The 13,026-nt window shown below is 51.7% G+C and overlaps 2 protein-coding genes and 2 non-coding genes across 5 annotated transcripts; 1 reads left to right on the top strand and 3 right to left on the bottom strand.

Moving 5' to 3' along the window:
* Positions 1-2,253: 2,253 nt before the first annotated feature.
* TRNAR-CCU lies at positions 2,254-2,326 on the bottom strand. The gene has a single exon. It is a non-coding gene; the product is annotated as a tRNA-Arg (tRNA).
* A 338-nt stretch (positions 2,327-2,664) lies between these two features.
* TRNAR-UCG lies at positions 2,665-2,737 on the bottom strand. The gene has a single exon. It is a non-coding gene; the product is annotated as a tRNA-Arg (tRNA).
* A 1,538-nt stretch (positions 2,738-4,275) lies between these two features.
* LOC115340987 (5-hydroxytryptamine receptor 3A-like) lies at positions 4,276-8,587 on the top strand. The gene is made up of 9 exons (XM_030013077.1): positions 4,276-4,326; positions 4,515-4,675; positions 5,202-5,246; positions 5,324-5,433; positions 6,120-6,286; positions 6,992-7,152; positions 7,307-7,517; positions 7,758-7,877; positions 8,045-8,587. The coding sequence occupies exons 1-9, from the start codon at positions 4,281-4,283 to the stop codon at positions 8,287-8,289; spliced, it is 1,266 nt and encodes a 421-aa protein (XP_029868937.1). The 5' UTR covers positions 4,276-4,280; the 3' UTR covers positions 8,290-8,587.
* Positions 8,588-9,228: 641 nt separating this feature from the next.
* On the bottom strand, positions 9,229-13,024 carry ATP5PD (ATP synthase peripheral stalk subunit d). Of its 2 annotated transcripts, none has more exons than XM_030013146.1 (6): positions 12,875-13,024; positions 12,365-12,495; positions 11,572-11,668; positions 10,048-10,119; positions 9,641-9,703; positions 9,229-9,506 (listed from the first exon to the last, which is right to left on the bottom strand). In XM_030013146.1, exons 2-6 carry the CDS (start codon positions 12,484-12,486, stop codon positions 9,375-9,377), a joined length of 486 nt encoding a protein of 161 aa, XP_029869006.1. In that variant the 5' UTR covers positions 12,487-12,495; positions 12,875-13,024; the 3' UTR covers positions 9,229-9,374. The 2 variants fall into 2 exon arrangements, with proteins under 2 accessions (XP_029869006.1, XP_029869007.1); XM_030013147.2 differs by having other exon boundaries at positions 12,365-12,533; positions 12,875-12,991.
* Between the last annotated feature and the right edge of the window lie 2 nt (positions 13,025-13,026).

Here is a 13,026-nt window from a genome sequence, read left to right as displayed (position 1 = left end):
GTGCAAAGCTTCCCAGCACGGTGGGTGGCAGCAGCCAGCAGACAGACCAGAGCACATAGCAGCTGCCCCAGCTCCATCCATCCCGGGCACCCCCTGAGATCTCGCCAAGGCGCGGGGGGCACAGGGGGTGTCGGGTACAAATCCCAGTGGTGTCAGGTGGGGAGAGGCCGGTGTGATGGGGGGGGCACAGCGGGCAGCGCCAAGCCAGATGTGTGGTGGGGATGGCATGGCCAAGTGGATCCAGTGCCTGACGGTGGACTGGGGGGCCAAGGGTCCGAGCCCCCCATGGCCGAATGTCCTTTGGCCCTGGGGTCTTACCCCAGGGTGCAGGCAGGGCTGCAGGAAGCTCCTTGTTGCTGGCAGCGGTTGCCTGCTCTTGCCCAGGGAATTTGCAGCCCTGAGAAAGTCATGTGTCACTGCGACATCTCCCCTGGGGCTGTTTTCTTCCCTCTCTGCACCCTAGTCCTCACCCACCAGCCAGCAAAGATGCTCCCACTCATACGGAGCAGCACAGGTTCAGCCTTCTGCTGCCTGAGGCTTAGCGCTCCGGAGGGAGGAGAGGAGAGAAACAGCAGGAACAAAACTTGGTGCCACCCGAGCGAGGCCATCGCTGATGGAAGTCCCTCTGACCACACAGTGAACCAGCCCAGGCCCCTCACGATGTTGCCACCAGGACAGCCCAGCAGGAGTGCAGGTACGGCATCTCCAGGAGATGCAAAGAAAGTGCTGCCCAAAGGACGCCAAGTGATCAAATACCCCCAAAAGCCACCTGATGCTATCCAAACTCGTAAGAAGGATACAAAAAACGTTCTCTGGCCACGCTTTCAATCGCAGCCCTGAAGCTTGTCGCCCAAAGAGGTGGAAGTCAACTGGTCCCAGGTAATACCAGCCTGGAGACACCCCGTTAGCCCCTTTCCCCGGTCCCCAGAGCAGGCAAGGTTTGCTGAGCGGCACAGGGACCTGCAGCTCGGCTTCCTAGGGCTGCCGGCAGTCCAGCGCCCAGGGCTTCAGCAGGTTTGCTGCTTTCCAGGCAGCAGAGTCATTTCCTCCACCCCTAAGAGAGAAAAATTACTTAGAAAGAAACTTCACTTTCAGTTTTACTAGTGTGATATCACCCTGACCGCAGCCGCCTTTTAAAATCCATTAACTCTGTAGGAAAAGACCCTCCAAGCAGCTTTTTAATGCAACAAACCTGAGAGGGCATTATCCCAAAGGCACTTATGTGGAGGACTCTGGTCTCAGGGCAGCACAACCAAACTGCACGACCCCAGTGACCAGCCCCTCGCAGAGATGCGGTTTCTGGCAGAGTAAAGCTTCTTTCCCATCAGAGCTTGTCCTGCTCCGGGAAGAGGTGTGCATGACACTTGCAAAGTAGTCATCCCCAGCATCAATTGGCTTTTTGTTGGGGGTCAGATGCAGCTGATGCTACAGGGAGCACCCGGAGAGGGTAAAAATGCAGCTGAAATTCCCTGCTCAGTCCTGACCCAACACAGACCCAGCTCTGCCCAGACAAGGCTAAATAAACAGCTTTAACTGCTCTGCTTTTGCACTTTCTGGGACACCTTGAAAGATGCCCGTGCCGCAGCCAGAACCATCCTTTCATTAACACCTCTCCAAAAACCATCCTTTCAACAGGTCCCAAGGCAAAAGCTGGTTGTTTTTCCCCTCAGTAACAGCCTCGCTTGAGCACTCGGCACATGGGACCGCACGACGGGCCGGATAAAGCACCTGCCTTTGCACCGGCACCTGGGGCACTTTGTAGCTGCTCCTCGTTGCCTCTGTTTTTTATGAGATCTACATTGGAACCGTTGGCCGGGAGCAGATAACCGCATCATCCCAACAGCATCGTGTACAGCTTGGGTACAGCAGCCTGGGTACAGCAGTTGTTGGCACAGCGAGCAAGCCTGGGGCTGCCATGGGCATATCTCTGCTCCAAAACACCCATCATGGCCCACTCTGATCTCCGTCTTCAGTCTCCCCCTCTGCAAGCTCTGTCTTCAGCAGCTGCGCTCACAGACCCGTATTCAGCGGGGTTGTTTAATTTTGTGCTTCTGGGTTATCCCGGTGCGTTAACCTCTTTAATTGACATCTGCCACGGGGGATGGGGAGCGTCTTCCCGCCGAGCAGCCAAAGCCAGCTCCCGCCGGGCAACAACAGCAGCAGGAGAAATCCCGGCAGCGCTGCGCGGGGCTGGCGGCCCTAAAACGGGGAGAAGACGCGCGGAAACCGGGTTGGCACCGGCAAAAGGGGGCTCACCCCAGATGGGACTCGAACCCACAATCCCTGGCTTAGGAGGCCAGTGCCTTATCCATTAGGCCACTGGGGCTGCGCAGGGCGCGCGCCCCGGCCCGCGGGAACGGCCCCGAGCCCGGCGCCCGCTCGCGCCGCGGGACTTTGTGCGGGGCGGGGGGGAGGGGAACGGAACAATGTGGTCGCGCGTGTAACCCACGGACGGGGGGGAGTCACCGCCGGGCTCCAGAGGAGGGGGAAGAGGAGCCGGGCCGGGCCGGGCGAGGGAGGGGGGCACGGGATCTAAACCGGGGTTTGCTTTTTCCCTCCACACACACACACACACACCCCCCCCCCCCCGTGAGGGGAAGAGGCGCGAAGGGAGAAGTGGGAAAAGCTGGAGCCGGTTTAAAAGCGGGGGAGAGGAAAAAGAGCCGACCACGAAGGGACTCGAACCCTCAATCTTCTGATCCGAAGTCAGACGCCTTATCCATTAGGCCACGCGGTCACCGGTGCTGCAGCCCCCCCCAGCGCTGCTGCCAACCCCCAGCACCGCTCCCGCCGCCCCCCGGGTCCCACCCGAGCACCCCGGGCGCTGGGGGCACGGTGGGACACCAGAAGACGTGGCCGGGGAAGGACTCCGTTGCTGCAAGCAGGCCGTGGGGAAATCAAGCGTGGGACTTGCCGCCTGCGATTGCCGCGCTGGAGCCGGGGGACGGTCCCGCAGCCGGGGCTCGGGTGCTTTGCTGGGGAGAGGCAGGAGCAGGGTGCTGCGCAGTCTGGGTTCTCGCTGAGCATCCAAGTTTATCCCATCGCCTCAGTCAGCCTCGCAAGTGCCACGCGGGTCCGGCTTCCCTCCCTCCTCTGCCCCCCCACGGCGATTGCCGCAGGAGGGACGCTGTGGAGCCGAGGACCTTGCTGCAACAGGCCACGGTGGGTACCAAAAGTCTACAGAGCAACAGGACAGATTCGCAGCTCCCGTGAACTCACATCCCACCAGCTGCTGGCAGACGTAAGGGATTGCTGGAGGCCAAGTCACCTCTCGCACTGTTCTGGGGGCTCAACACGGTCCCACCTCTAGTGACACTGTCACCCACCAGCGTAAGCTCCTACAGCCAACTCAGCCCTCAAGCCCCAGCACAGAGGTCACCCCTGTTTCTCCTCCTGCCCCTTACGTCTGATTCAAACCCTGTCTTATGGCCCATATGCTTCCCACCTCCTACCTCAGATACAACCAGTGGCCACAGTAATAAGGCGCCATCTACAATGTCCCAGCGGGATGGGACTTTCCAAGCACACAAGAATTGGAGCCACTTCCCCGCAACGGAAACATCACTTTGAGCACCTGGAAGTATCACTGGAAACACAGCAGGAAAAGTAGGCAGTGATGGAGAGGAGGGCAGCTGAGGGAGAGACAAACAGAGATTTAAAAAAAAATCTCTGAGCCTTTCATCTTAACCATGAGGACTTGGGGAAGAACCTCAAGAGCAAAGGAGATCAGCAAGGAGGCAGAAACAGAAACTTAGTGAGTGCATGAAAGGCTCAGTGCTTTGGGAAATGAGGACATACTCTAACTTCCACAGCCTGGGCTGCTATGGAGCAGAACCAGGCTCGAAGGAGAACAGCCTCTCCCCCGCCTCCCCGGCACTCCTCACTATTCCTATTCCATTTCAGTGGGGTTCCAGCAGACTCTCAGCCCTGTAAATGAGACAAGATTTGCTTCTGAGTGGCTCTGGCTCCTTGCCTTTTCTTTGTGGAGATGGGCCCTTTCTTTTCCTCTCCCTCAAATTGTTGGATTTTTTTTTTAATGACCTTATTTTTCCTTTACCACAACTGACCGTTGCTCCCAAGAGCCAGCTGAGTGCATCAAACCATTAGCAAATCCTTCCTTCCAATGCAAATAAATACATAAAAAGTCTAGCTTCTGTTTACAAAATATCCGTCCCTCATTAATAAATATCAAATCAACTTCCACATAACAAATGACGTGTCCTGGAACTGTTCATAAGACACACAGCACCATTTGCCTCCTTATTTGGAGGCAGGAGACAATGCAGCGAGCTTTTATAGCTATCCTTACCTTTTCTCTTGGGACAGGTAAGTTCAAGGGGGATAGAAAAGCCTTGAGGAATTCTGTTCTCATCCATGTGAGAAGGGATCCGCCTGTGTTAGTAATGTTTTTCATATCCACAGGTCCATACCCTTTCTCTTTTGATACATCTCTCTCTCACAGGTTGAGATCTTGCCTGATCCTTTTCTGATTCAAGTGGAATTTTTTTTTCTAGCAGGGGCTGCTCCGAGGTACCTCTGCACCTACTACGATGTTGTTGAGTACCTGAACATTTCCTCTCACAGCAAGCTGCACGCACACATACTGCCCAAGACAGACTTGAAGGAGCCTGTGGAAGTGAAGATGGATTTTATGCTTGTGGCTATTCTCTCCGTGGTAAGGACCCAAAACTCCTGTTGAGTCTTTATAACAGAAAACTGGGCGATTGCTAGGTTGGGGTCTGAGTCTTCTGCCAGGCAGGGTTGGGCCAGCAAGGCCATGGGGATGAGAATCAGCCCCTTCCACTTCTTCAGCTTTCTGCTGTTTGAAAGCATTTTTGGAAGATCTGGAGTATTTTCTCCCACCTACTTCCAGAAAAAAGTTCAGAGGCAGGTTCAGACAAACAGCCTGCTTTATAGCAGGCTCTAAAAACAAACCTGCGGAGTGCCTGAACTGAGCAATGCATTTGCAGGACACTGGCATGTAAATGTTAACAATAATCTTTTTTTTTTTTTTTTTCCAAACCATTGGACCGTACACTCCCACTCTTCAGCTGTAGGACCAAGATCTTTGCGCTCTCCTCCTGGGCTGAGTTTCTGCAATCTGTGCTGTCCACTGCAAGAGTGACAGGGGAGAGCTTCTGGGCTCTGCATTGGATGTACCTAAGAAAATCAACTAAATATCTTCCCTTTTGTTTCTCCAGGTTGAAAAGCTCCAGACAGTCACTTTTTACATCGTGTTGAACCTGGTAGGTCCCTTGAGACCATTTCTCTCCTGTGGTGCTGAGCCTGGCACTCATTTCTCTCCTGCAACTTCTTCCCCCAGGAGTGGGAAAACACTTTTGCAACCTGGGACCCACAGGATTTCTGTAACATTTCCAAAGTCATTCTGCCCACGGATACGTATTGGTCTCCCACGGTCTTCATTTTAGAGCGGTAGGTTCCCCTTTGATTTTTATTCACTGGCTTAAGAGAAATACAAGGATGCAAACTGTTGGTATTATTGTAGGAAATGGGATAAACTCGTATGGTTAAAAGTTGTTCCCATGAGCTGTCCGTAACCAAGAACCTCAATTAATGGCAACCACAGTTTATACAAAGCACTTTGTGGCTCTGTAATACTGTAACACCTCCAGGAATGTCCCATCTGGGCTGTAGTTAAAGCTGAGGACGCAGCAGAGACCAGCAATGTCATGGAATGAAACGCGCCTTAGCAGTTTGTTGTAAGATACTGGACGGAGCGCTGTGGGTCTGACAGAGGGATGGGCACCGCCGCTAGCTCTTCGGCTGCGGGGGGAAGGAGGGAGAGGCAGCTCTGCAGCACAGCAGAGCCTGCAATGAGCCAGCAATGAGCCCTGGCCCCGGGTGAGAGTGGGAAGCAGAGAGGAGAGAGGAAGGAGTTTCCTTAGGAGGCGCAGAGCTACTACAGACCTTAGCGCAGAGGCACCCGACAGCCCTTCTTCAAGCCCCGGGTTTCCTCTCCTCACCGCTACATCCCGTGGCTGGGTGACGGACGGCGCAGAGCCTGCCCTGCCGGGACGCTTACAGCCCAGCCTTGCGTGGGACTGAGGAGCGACGCGGCCCCTTGGAGCTCGGTCACTCTCCGCTTTTGTTTCCTCCAGAGTGAACGGACAAAACTCAAACTTGGATTATATGGCCATCATGCACAATGGCAGCTTCAAATCCAGCCAGCCCTTCCAGGTCACCTTAACGTGCAGCTTGATGATCTTCAAGTTTCCCTTCGATACCCAGACGTGTAACTTGAGCATAGCTTCATTCCTCTACCCAGGTACAGCAGCAAGCTGAGTTTTTACCACAGGTGGGCTAAATTTGCAGGAGGAGGAATAGATGAGATGGACCCTGGCTAGGTCCTCTGTTCCCTTGGCAGCACCACACTCTCACGCTGGGTTAGCCGTGTAACACCAGGGACAATGAGCTAAAACACTGTCATTCTGTTTTGGCACATTTCCCAGCAACATCTCTGGAAGCATCTGGATGTTCTCTGGCAAGTTCCTCCCTGGACTGGTCTCTACAAACCAAGAGACTAGGAGCCTTCCTGCAACAAGGCTACTTGTTCACATACAATTTTGCAGGACTGATCTTTAAACATACCTGAAAGCCATGGAAACGAGAGGAAATTAAGGACAGCTTCAGGGATCCAAACTGCAGTCAGAGATCATCCCAACAGGAAGGGTTGAAAAATAAGCAGAGGTGACACGAAAGCCTCCAGCTCCCACCCACAAAGGACAACTGTCCTAATTCACCAGAAATTTCCCCTCTGATCCACATTTCCAGAGGTCCAGCCAAGTCTCTTCACCAGAGTCCTTTTTAGTTTCTCCCTGATGGGCTAAGAAACCCCAGCAGTGCAAGAACCGTTGCGTTTCCCCATCTGCACACACTCTTGGTTGGGAGGGAGAGGGAGGGGAAATAACTGACCTCTAATAAATACCTAAATTCTGCAACTTCTCTCCTCCTCTGCCTCCTGCCCAAGCAGTAACAGACCTTGTCATGAAGACGAAACGGACACCAGCTGAGATGATGAAAGACAGCCAGAGTTACTTCCTAACTGATGGAGAATGGAAGTTCACCAACCTGAGCATCATTGAATACAGAGAAGGGCTGGATGACGAAGAATTTTCTGTGGTCACCTACGTGGTATGGCAGTACTTTCATAATATATTGCACTGATTTGCCACCAAAAAAAAAAAAAAAAAAGTATGAAACAAGATAATTTTCTACATTAGGGAACATTGCCCAACACAGTAAGTTACCTCCTGCTCACCTAAATTTTGTCCCTTTTCTTCAACAGATTTCCATGGAGAGACGACCCACTCTGTATATTTTGAACCTGATCCTCCCAACGTGCGCCCTGTATCTGCTGGATATGGCTGTGTTGTTTGGACCCAGCTCTCTCGAGGAGAAAATCAGTTTCCAGATTGCCATCATCCTTGGCAGCTCCATGTTAGCTGTGATTCTCAACAACATCCTCCCAACTTCCTCCAACAAACCACCCATAATAGGTACCCATCTTTATTGAATAAAACCTGATTTTTTTCACAGGTACCAACCCTAAGGAAGGTCTTTGGATGTTTATGGATGCATTCATGAACACTGAAGTCATGAACAGCTAAGCTTTATCAGCTTGCTGGAGTTAAAAATTTCCCCCCTTCCCCACCAGGCAACTGAACGCAGACAGGATTACATCCAAGAAAACAATGCCAATTATCAAGGGCTTTCTTTGTTTTTGTATTGTTCTGCAGTGGTATTCTTCTTAGGCACCTTCCTGCTCATGATCATGGCTGTGTTAGACACCTTCTTCCTGTTGCACCAGCAGCACAAATCCCTGCGCTTAGACAAGGTTCTCGGAAGCTTCCAGCAAGGTAAAGCAACCCATAACCTCTTAAACCCGTAGGTTCGGTGCATTTTACTGCAGGTTCGTTTGAGCGAGGGTGGGTTTCCTCAGGGCAACCAGTGCCCCAGGCAGGATCAGTCGTGGCAGTCACCCACCAAACCCCCTACACTGACACATGCTATGTGCTCTTTGCAGATGCACACGCCGAGCCAGCGATGAGAGCCATGACCAAGCAGACCACGAAACACCTCGCCAAGGCAGGCACCCAACTGCTGAACCTTCCCAAGAAGGCCCAGGAAAACAGGCAGCCAGCCAAGCCCCACTGGCAACCGCAGGAGCAGGACCCATTTCTGCTAGTTCTGGAGAAGGTGCTTCTCTACAGTCACTTCTTCCTGTCCCTGTTTTTTTTTGCTATTATTTCTGTAAAATGGAGCAGCTAGAGATCAGCTCTGCGCAGTGCTAGTTCAGTTGTTCTCCATTGTATTGCTTCTAACCCCTCCACTGCAATTTTTTTCCTGCTTGATTCATAGAGCTGCAGTTTTCAGTTGCCTAAAACAAAAATGAAAACAACAACCCCACAGGGCATGAGATCTGCATGCTTAATACTTTGTACTCTAGTTCAGTAGAACTACCTATGTTCTTAAAGTATTCTGTGGGCTAGCAAGGTATTTGAATAAAACAATTGTGAAATCTGGGGATAATACCTTCATTCTACCCATCCATAATTCTTACCACAAACATGACCAACAGAAGAGAGAGTTAATGCCCTTCTTCTCTTATGGAGATGTTTCCATTTTGGGGGAAGGTTTTTAAGAATTCCACCTCAGATAATTAAATAAAACGATGCAAGTCTGAAGCGTTTGTACTATTGTTTTTGTGAGATCCACATCATTCACAAAAGCAGGACAGAAAGAATAATAGGATTGCCAGGATTAAAGGGGTGATACTTGGGATGTTTTAAAAAAATTAAAAAGTAACTATTAATTAATTTTTTTTTTTAAACATATCTCAACACATCTACACTTCTTCAACTCCTTTTGCAATCGGCTGCAGCTAAACCATCACAGCCAACCTAGGAAACAGCCCTAGACCTCTGCCTGTAGAACTACTGAGGTATATCTCCCACTGCATCGCGGATCACTACTAAATGCACTCCAGCACCTCAAAAGGCTTTATATGTTCAACTTCCAAGCAACTATTTGCCTGCAATGGCAGAACTGCATTCCCTGCACTGTGTGGTTACACAGATGAATAGACAGTTTATCTGCATTACAGAAGGTGCAATAGGACTGAGTTTGATCAACAGGTCTAGCTGGGATCTTGGTCCTTCCTACAAAAACAAGCTCACAGGTAGAAAAGAAAATCCAGGAAAAGCAGGCTGTTTGCAAGTTACTGTATTGTTCCACATTTCTGAAAACCTTGCAACCTCATGTCTAAGATCTAAGCCACAGACAGGAGGTAAAGTACTTTATTTAAAAGATGATAGAGTCTGACAGTTGTTAAGACAAACTGCTTCCAGACAAGTTTACAGATCAGCAATCGGTTTGTGGGGCCAGTATGGATATTTCTCCTTGTCCAGTCTGGTTTCAGGGAAGGCTTCATGCAAGTCTTCATATGTCATCTGTTCAAAGGGAATCATGCTTCTGAACTTCTGAAGCTTGAAGTGGGAGCAGAGACAAACACGTTACACGTCACTTGTCAGCAAGAAAGAGCAAAGCACACACAAGTAAGAACAAGGTGTGTGCCAGGCTGGGTTAAAGAGAATATTCACTAGGCGAAGTCCAGACTTACTTGTTGCTCATACTGGGCAATACGAGCTTTGGAAGCCTGCACATATTCAGCACTGCTCTTTGCCTGCAGGAAAGCAGAGGATGTGGTGAATATGGTTATGATAAAGACTGCAACCTAGAGTGAGCCTGCAACCCCATGCTTTAAGGTGGCATTAAAATTCATCATCGTTACACTAGGTAAGCAGACAGAATGTTGATCAAAACCGAGCGGGCCAAACCCTTCCACATGCAGAGATCCTCTTGCTTAGCCAAAAGCCAGAGACATGTGCGAAGACCAGGGCCATGCTCTAGCTCAGGCTGCCCTGCCTGTGCAGATGCACATACAGAACATCCCTTCCCTCTCACCCCTTCCCATCCTCACAGAAGCCAGAGACAACCCTGGCATTAAGGAACAGTTTAAACACTTACAGCTTCCTGTTCTTGGGCATCAATTTTGGCAGTTTGTGTATCCACTGGCTCAGGAACCTTTAGTGCACTGAACTGTAAATCAAAAGAGAAAATTTTTTATGCGGTTTGTTTGATTGAAAAAATCCTTCACACCAGGGTCATTTTCCCTAGCAGCAGGGGAACATTCCCTCCTTTCTTCCTAGGACGTGCTCACAACCATGGAAGTTAACGAGCTTTCTAAAACTGACTGCTGCAGCTTGACTGTGTCCTTCACAAGAAGCACTGCTGACCTGTGAGTTTAAAGCAATCTATTCTGTACTTGCATACCACCACCAGGACATAATACTACACACCTTCATCACAGCACTGTAAAGAGCACAGCATTGTAAGGAAGCAAGAAAATCTAATACCAAAGACTTATCATATCACAGACTTATTTCTTCCAAGACAAAGTTCCCAGATCCATCTGAGGTCAGTGGGTCCCCCCAGTCTTGGGAAGCTGACTGTATTGGGTCTGGCTGAGACAGAGTTAATTCTCCCCATAGCAGCCCTCATAGCGCTGTGCTCTGCATCAGTAGCTAGAAAGGTGTCGATAACACACCAGTGTGTTGGCCACTGCTGAGCAGTGCTGGCACAGCATCAAGGCTGTCTCTCCAACATTTTTGCCCCCCCTCAACGGCAGGCCGGGGCTGGGCAAGATCTTAGGAGGGGACATAACCAGGACAGCTGACCTAAACTAACCAAACAGATATTCCATACCATATGACATCAGCTCAGATATAAAAGCTAAGTAAAGGGAGATGGAAGGGGGGCATTTTTGTCTTCTGGAGCAACCACTATGCGTACTGAAGCCCTGCTTCCCAAGAAGTGGCTAGACATCGCCTGCTGATGGGAAGTAGGGAATAACATAATTTGTTTTTTCTTTGCTTTTGCGTGCGACCTTTGCTTTCACTTTATTAAACTGTCCTTATCTTGACCCACGAGCCTTTTGTTATATTTTCTCCCCCTGTCCAGCTGACGAGGGGGAGTGATAGAGCGGCTTTGGTGGGCACCTGGCGCCCAGCCAGGGTCAACCCACCACACTGACTTTCATAGTGACACCACGTGCCCTTCAGCAAAAGTCTCACTCGTGCTTTTCAATTCCTGCTTATAAAGAGGATGGCAACCCCTGCAGGCATCCACTAGCTTTACACATTTCACAGTGTGCAGAGCCACACCCGACACCTTCTTCCATTCAGTGAGTTAGAGAAATACTTTGAACATTCGCTTCAGGAGAGGCACTACCTGAATACACTCCTGCAGCCAAAATAATTTATCAAGTTTTCTTTCACCCACTTTCTCACTGTACAGTGCCACAGGTTTCCTCCTGAAAGATGGCACTGAAGTGACCTCCTCGAGATCAGTGACACCAATCTGCAGGACGTAAAGCTGGGGCACCTGCTAGCCAAAACCACCTCTGCCAATTCTGGTGTTTTCCTCTCAACACCAAAGACACTCCCCATTTAAGCCTCCAAAGAGCAATACCCAACCGACATAGAGACTGACCTTCTTCTGAAACTCATCCACCATGCCAGCTTTAGCAACTGTAGCCTTGTAGTAAGCCCAGTCGATGGTTGGGGGTTTCTCTGGCAGGGCAGCCAACCTAAAGAGACGGAGGACAGCAGTCACGACCGGCGCTAGAAGTAACCTTATGCTATCATTTGCTCTCTGCCACAGTTACTTTCCAGACTGTCATCAACAGAGCCTGCTAAGTTTGGTTTAAGTATTTTCAGGTCCATCATTAACAAGGAGCGATGAACCATTTCTGCAAATCCCTCTGCCCTTGAAACAGACTTCTCTATACAGACAAGAAGAGTTCAGCCTGCAGCCCTGCTCCACTTCAGAGTGTTATATAGTGCCTCTGTGTGCAGCCCTGTAAGAAAGGATTAGGCAGTTTTCACAATACTGAGCTAGAGGCAATCAGCGATATTAACTGCACTAGCCAACCACATTCGTATCAAGAAGCGGATGCTGAAAGATTTGAGAAGACTTATGAATTTGTACAGCATTTAACAGAATAACACAGCTTGCAAAATGTTTTGAGCATGCCAAAGCAAACTGCTTTCACAGAACTGCTTTTTTACATTGCAGCTATTGTTTTACTCTGGGGAGGATTAAGTAAACACGACTTGCCAAAAAAGGCCACCAGCTGTCTTGAAGGTGACCTGTTTTGACGCCTGCCGGGACACTCCTGCGAGACCACAGTTACCGACACCGGCTCAAGCCAGCACCGCAAAGGCTGAACGATTTGGCTGAGGGATCGAACTGCCCCACGCGCAGGAGCGGGGCAGACACTCACCGGGCCGACAGCGCGTCGCTGCGGGTCTTCAGGGCATTGAACATGGCCCTCTGGTTTGGAGGCACCCTCTCGGCGAAGGCCGCCCAGTCAATGGCCTTGATGGCAGCTCTGCGGCCCGCCATGCTTCCAGGCTGCGCCCAGGGGAGGGGATGACACCAGCCGGGTTACGCTGGGGGGGGGGGGAGGGGTTGGGGGGAGCGGGCAGGGCCCAGCCACCGCGGGGCTGGGGAAGACGGCTCCCCCCCGGGCAGGCCGGCACGGAGGGGGGCGGGCTGGGGCGGGGGGGGGCACACGGAGCCCCGCTCCTCGGCCCAGCCCCGCCGCGGCCTCACGCCCCCTCCACCGGCCCCCCCCGACACCCAGGCCCGCCCCGGCCTCTTCCCTCCCCCAGCCCCGGGAATCCCACACCCCCCTCCCCGGCTCAGCCGGCCGGTCCCCGCCCCCAGGACCCCCTTCCAGCCACCACCAACACCCCCCGGCCCCGGTCCCTGTCCCGGTCCCCGCTCTCACCTTCACTGACCGCCACCCCCGTCCCCAGGCGCGGAGGCCAGCAGCGCCGGAAGTCCCTCCCCCGCCGCCCAATCAGGGCGCAGCTCCACCGGAAGGCGTCCTTCCCCTCCTTCTCGGTGACCGCCGCTGCTTGCCCCGGAAGCGCTTTGCGC

The sequence above is a fragment of the Aquila chrysaetos genome, chromosome 5 (genome assembly GCF_900496995.4).
Source record: "Aquila chrysaetos chrysaetos chromosome 5, bAquChr1.4, whole genome shotgun sequence".
In the NCBI taxonomy this organism is placed as follows: Eukaryota; Metazoa; Chordata; class Aves; order Accipitriformes; family Accipitridae; genus Aquila; species Aquila chrysaetos.
The sequence above is the reverse complement of the archived record's forward strand: the minus strand, read 5'-3'. Positions and strand labels throughout refer to the sequence as shown.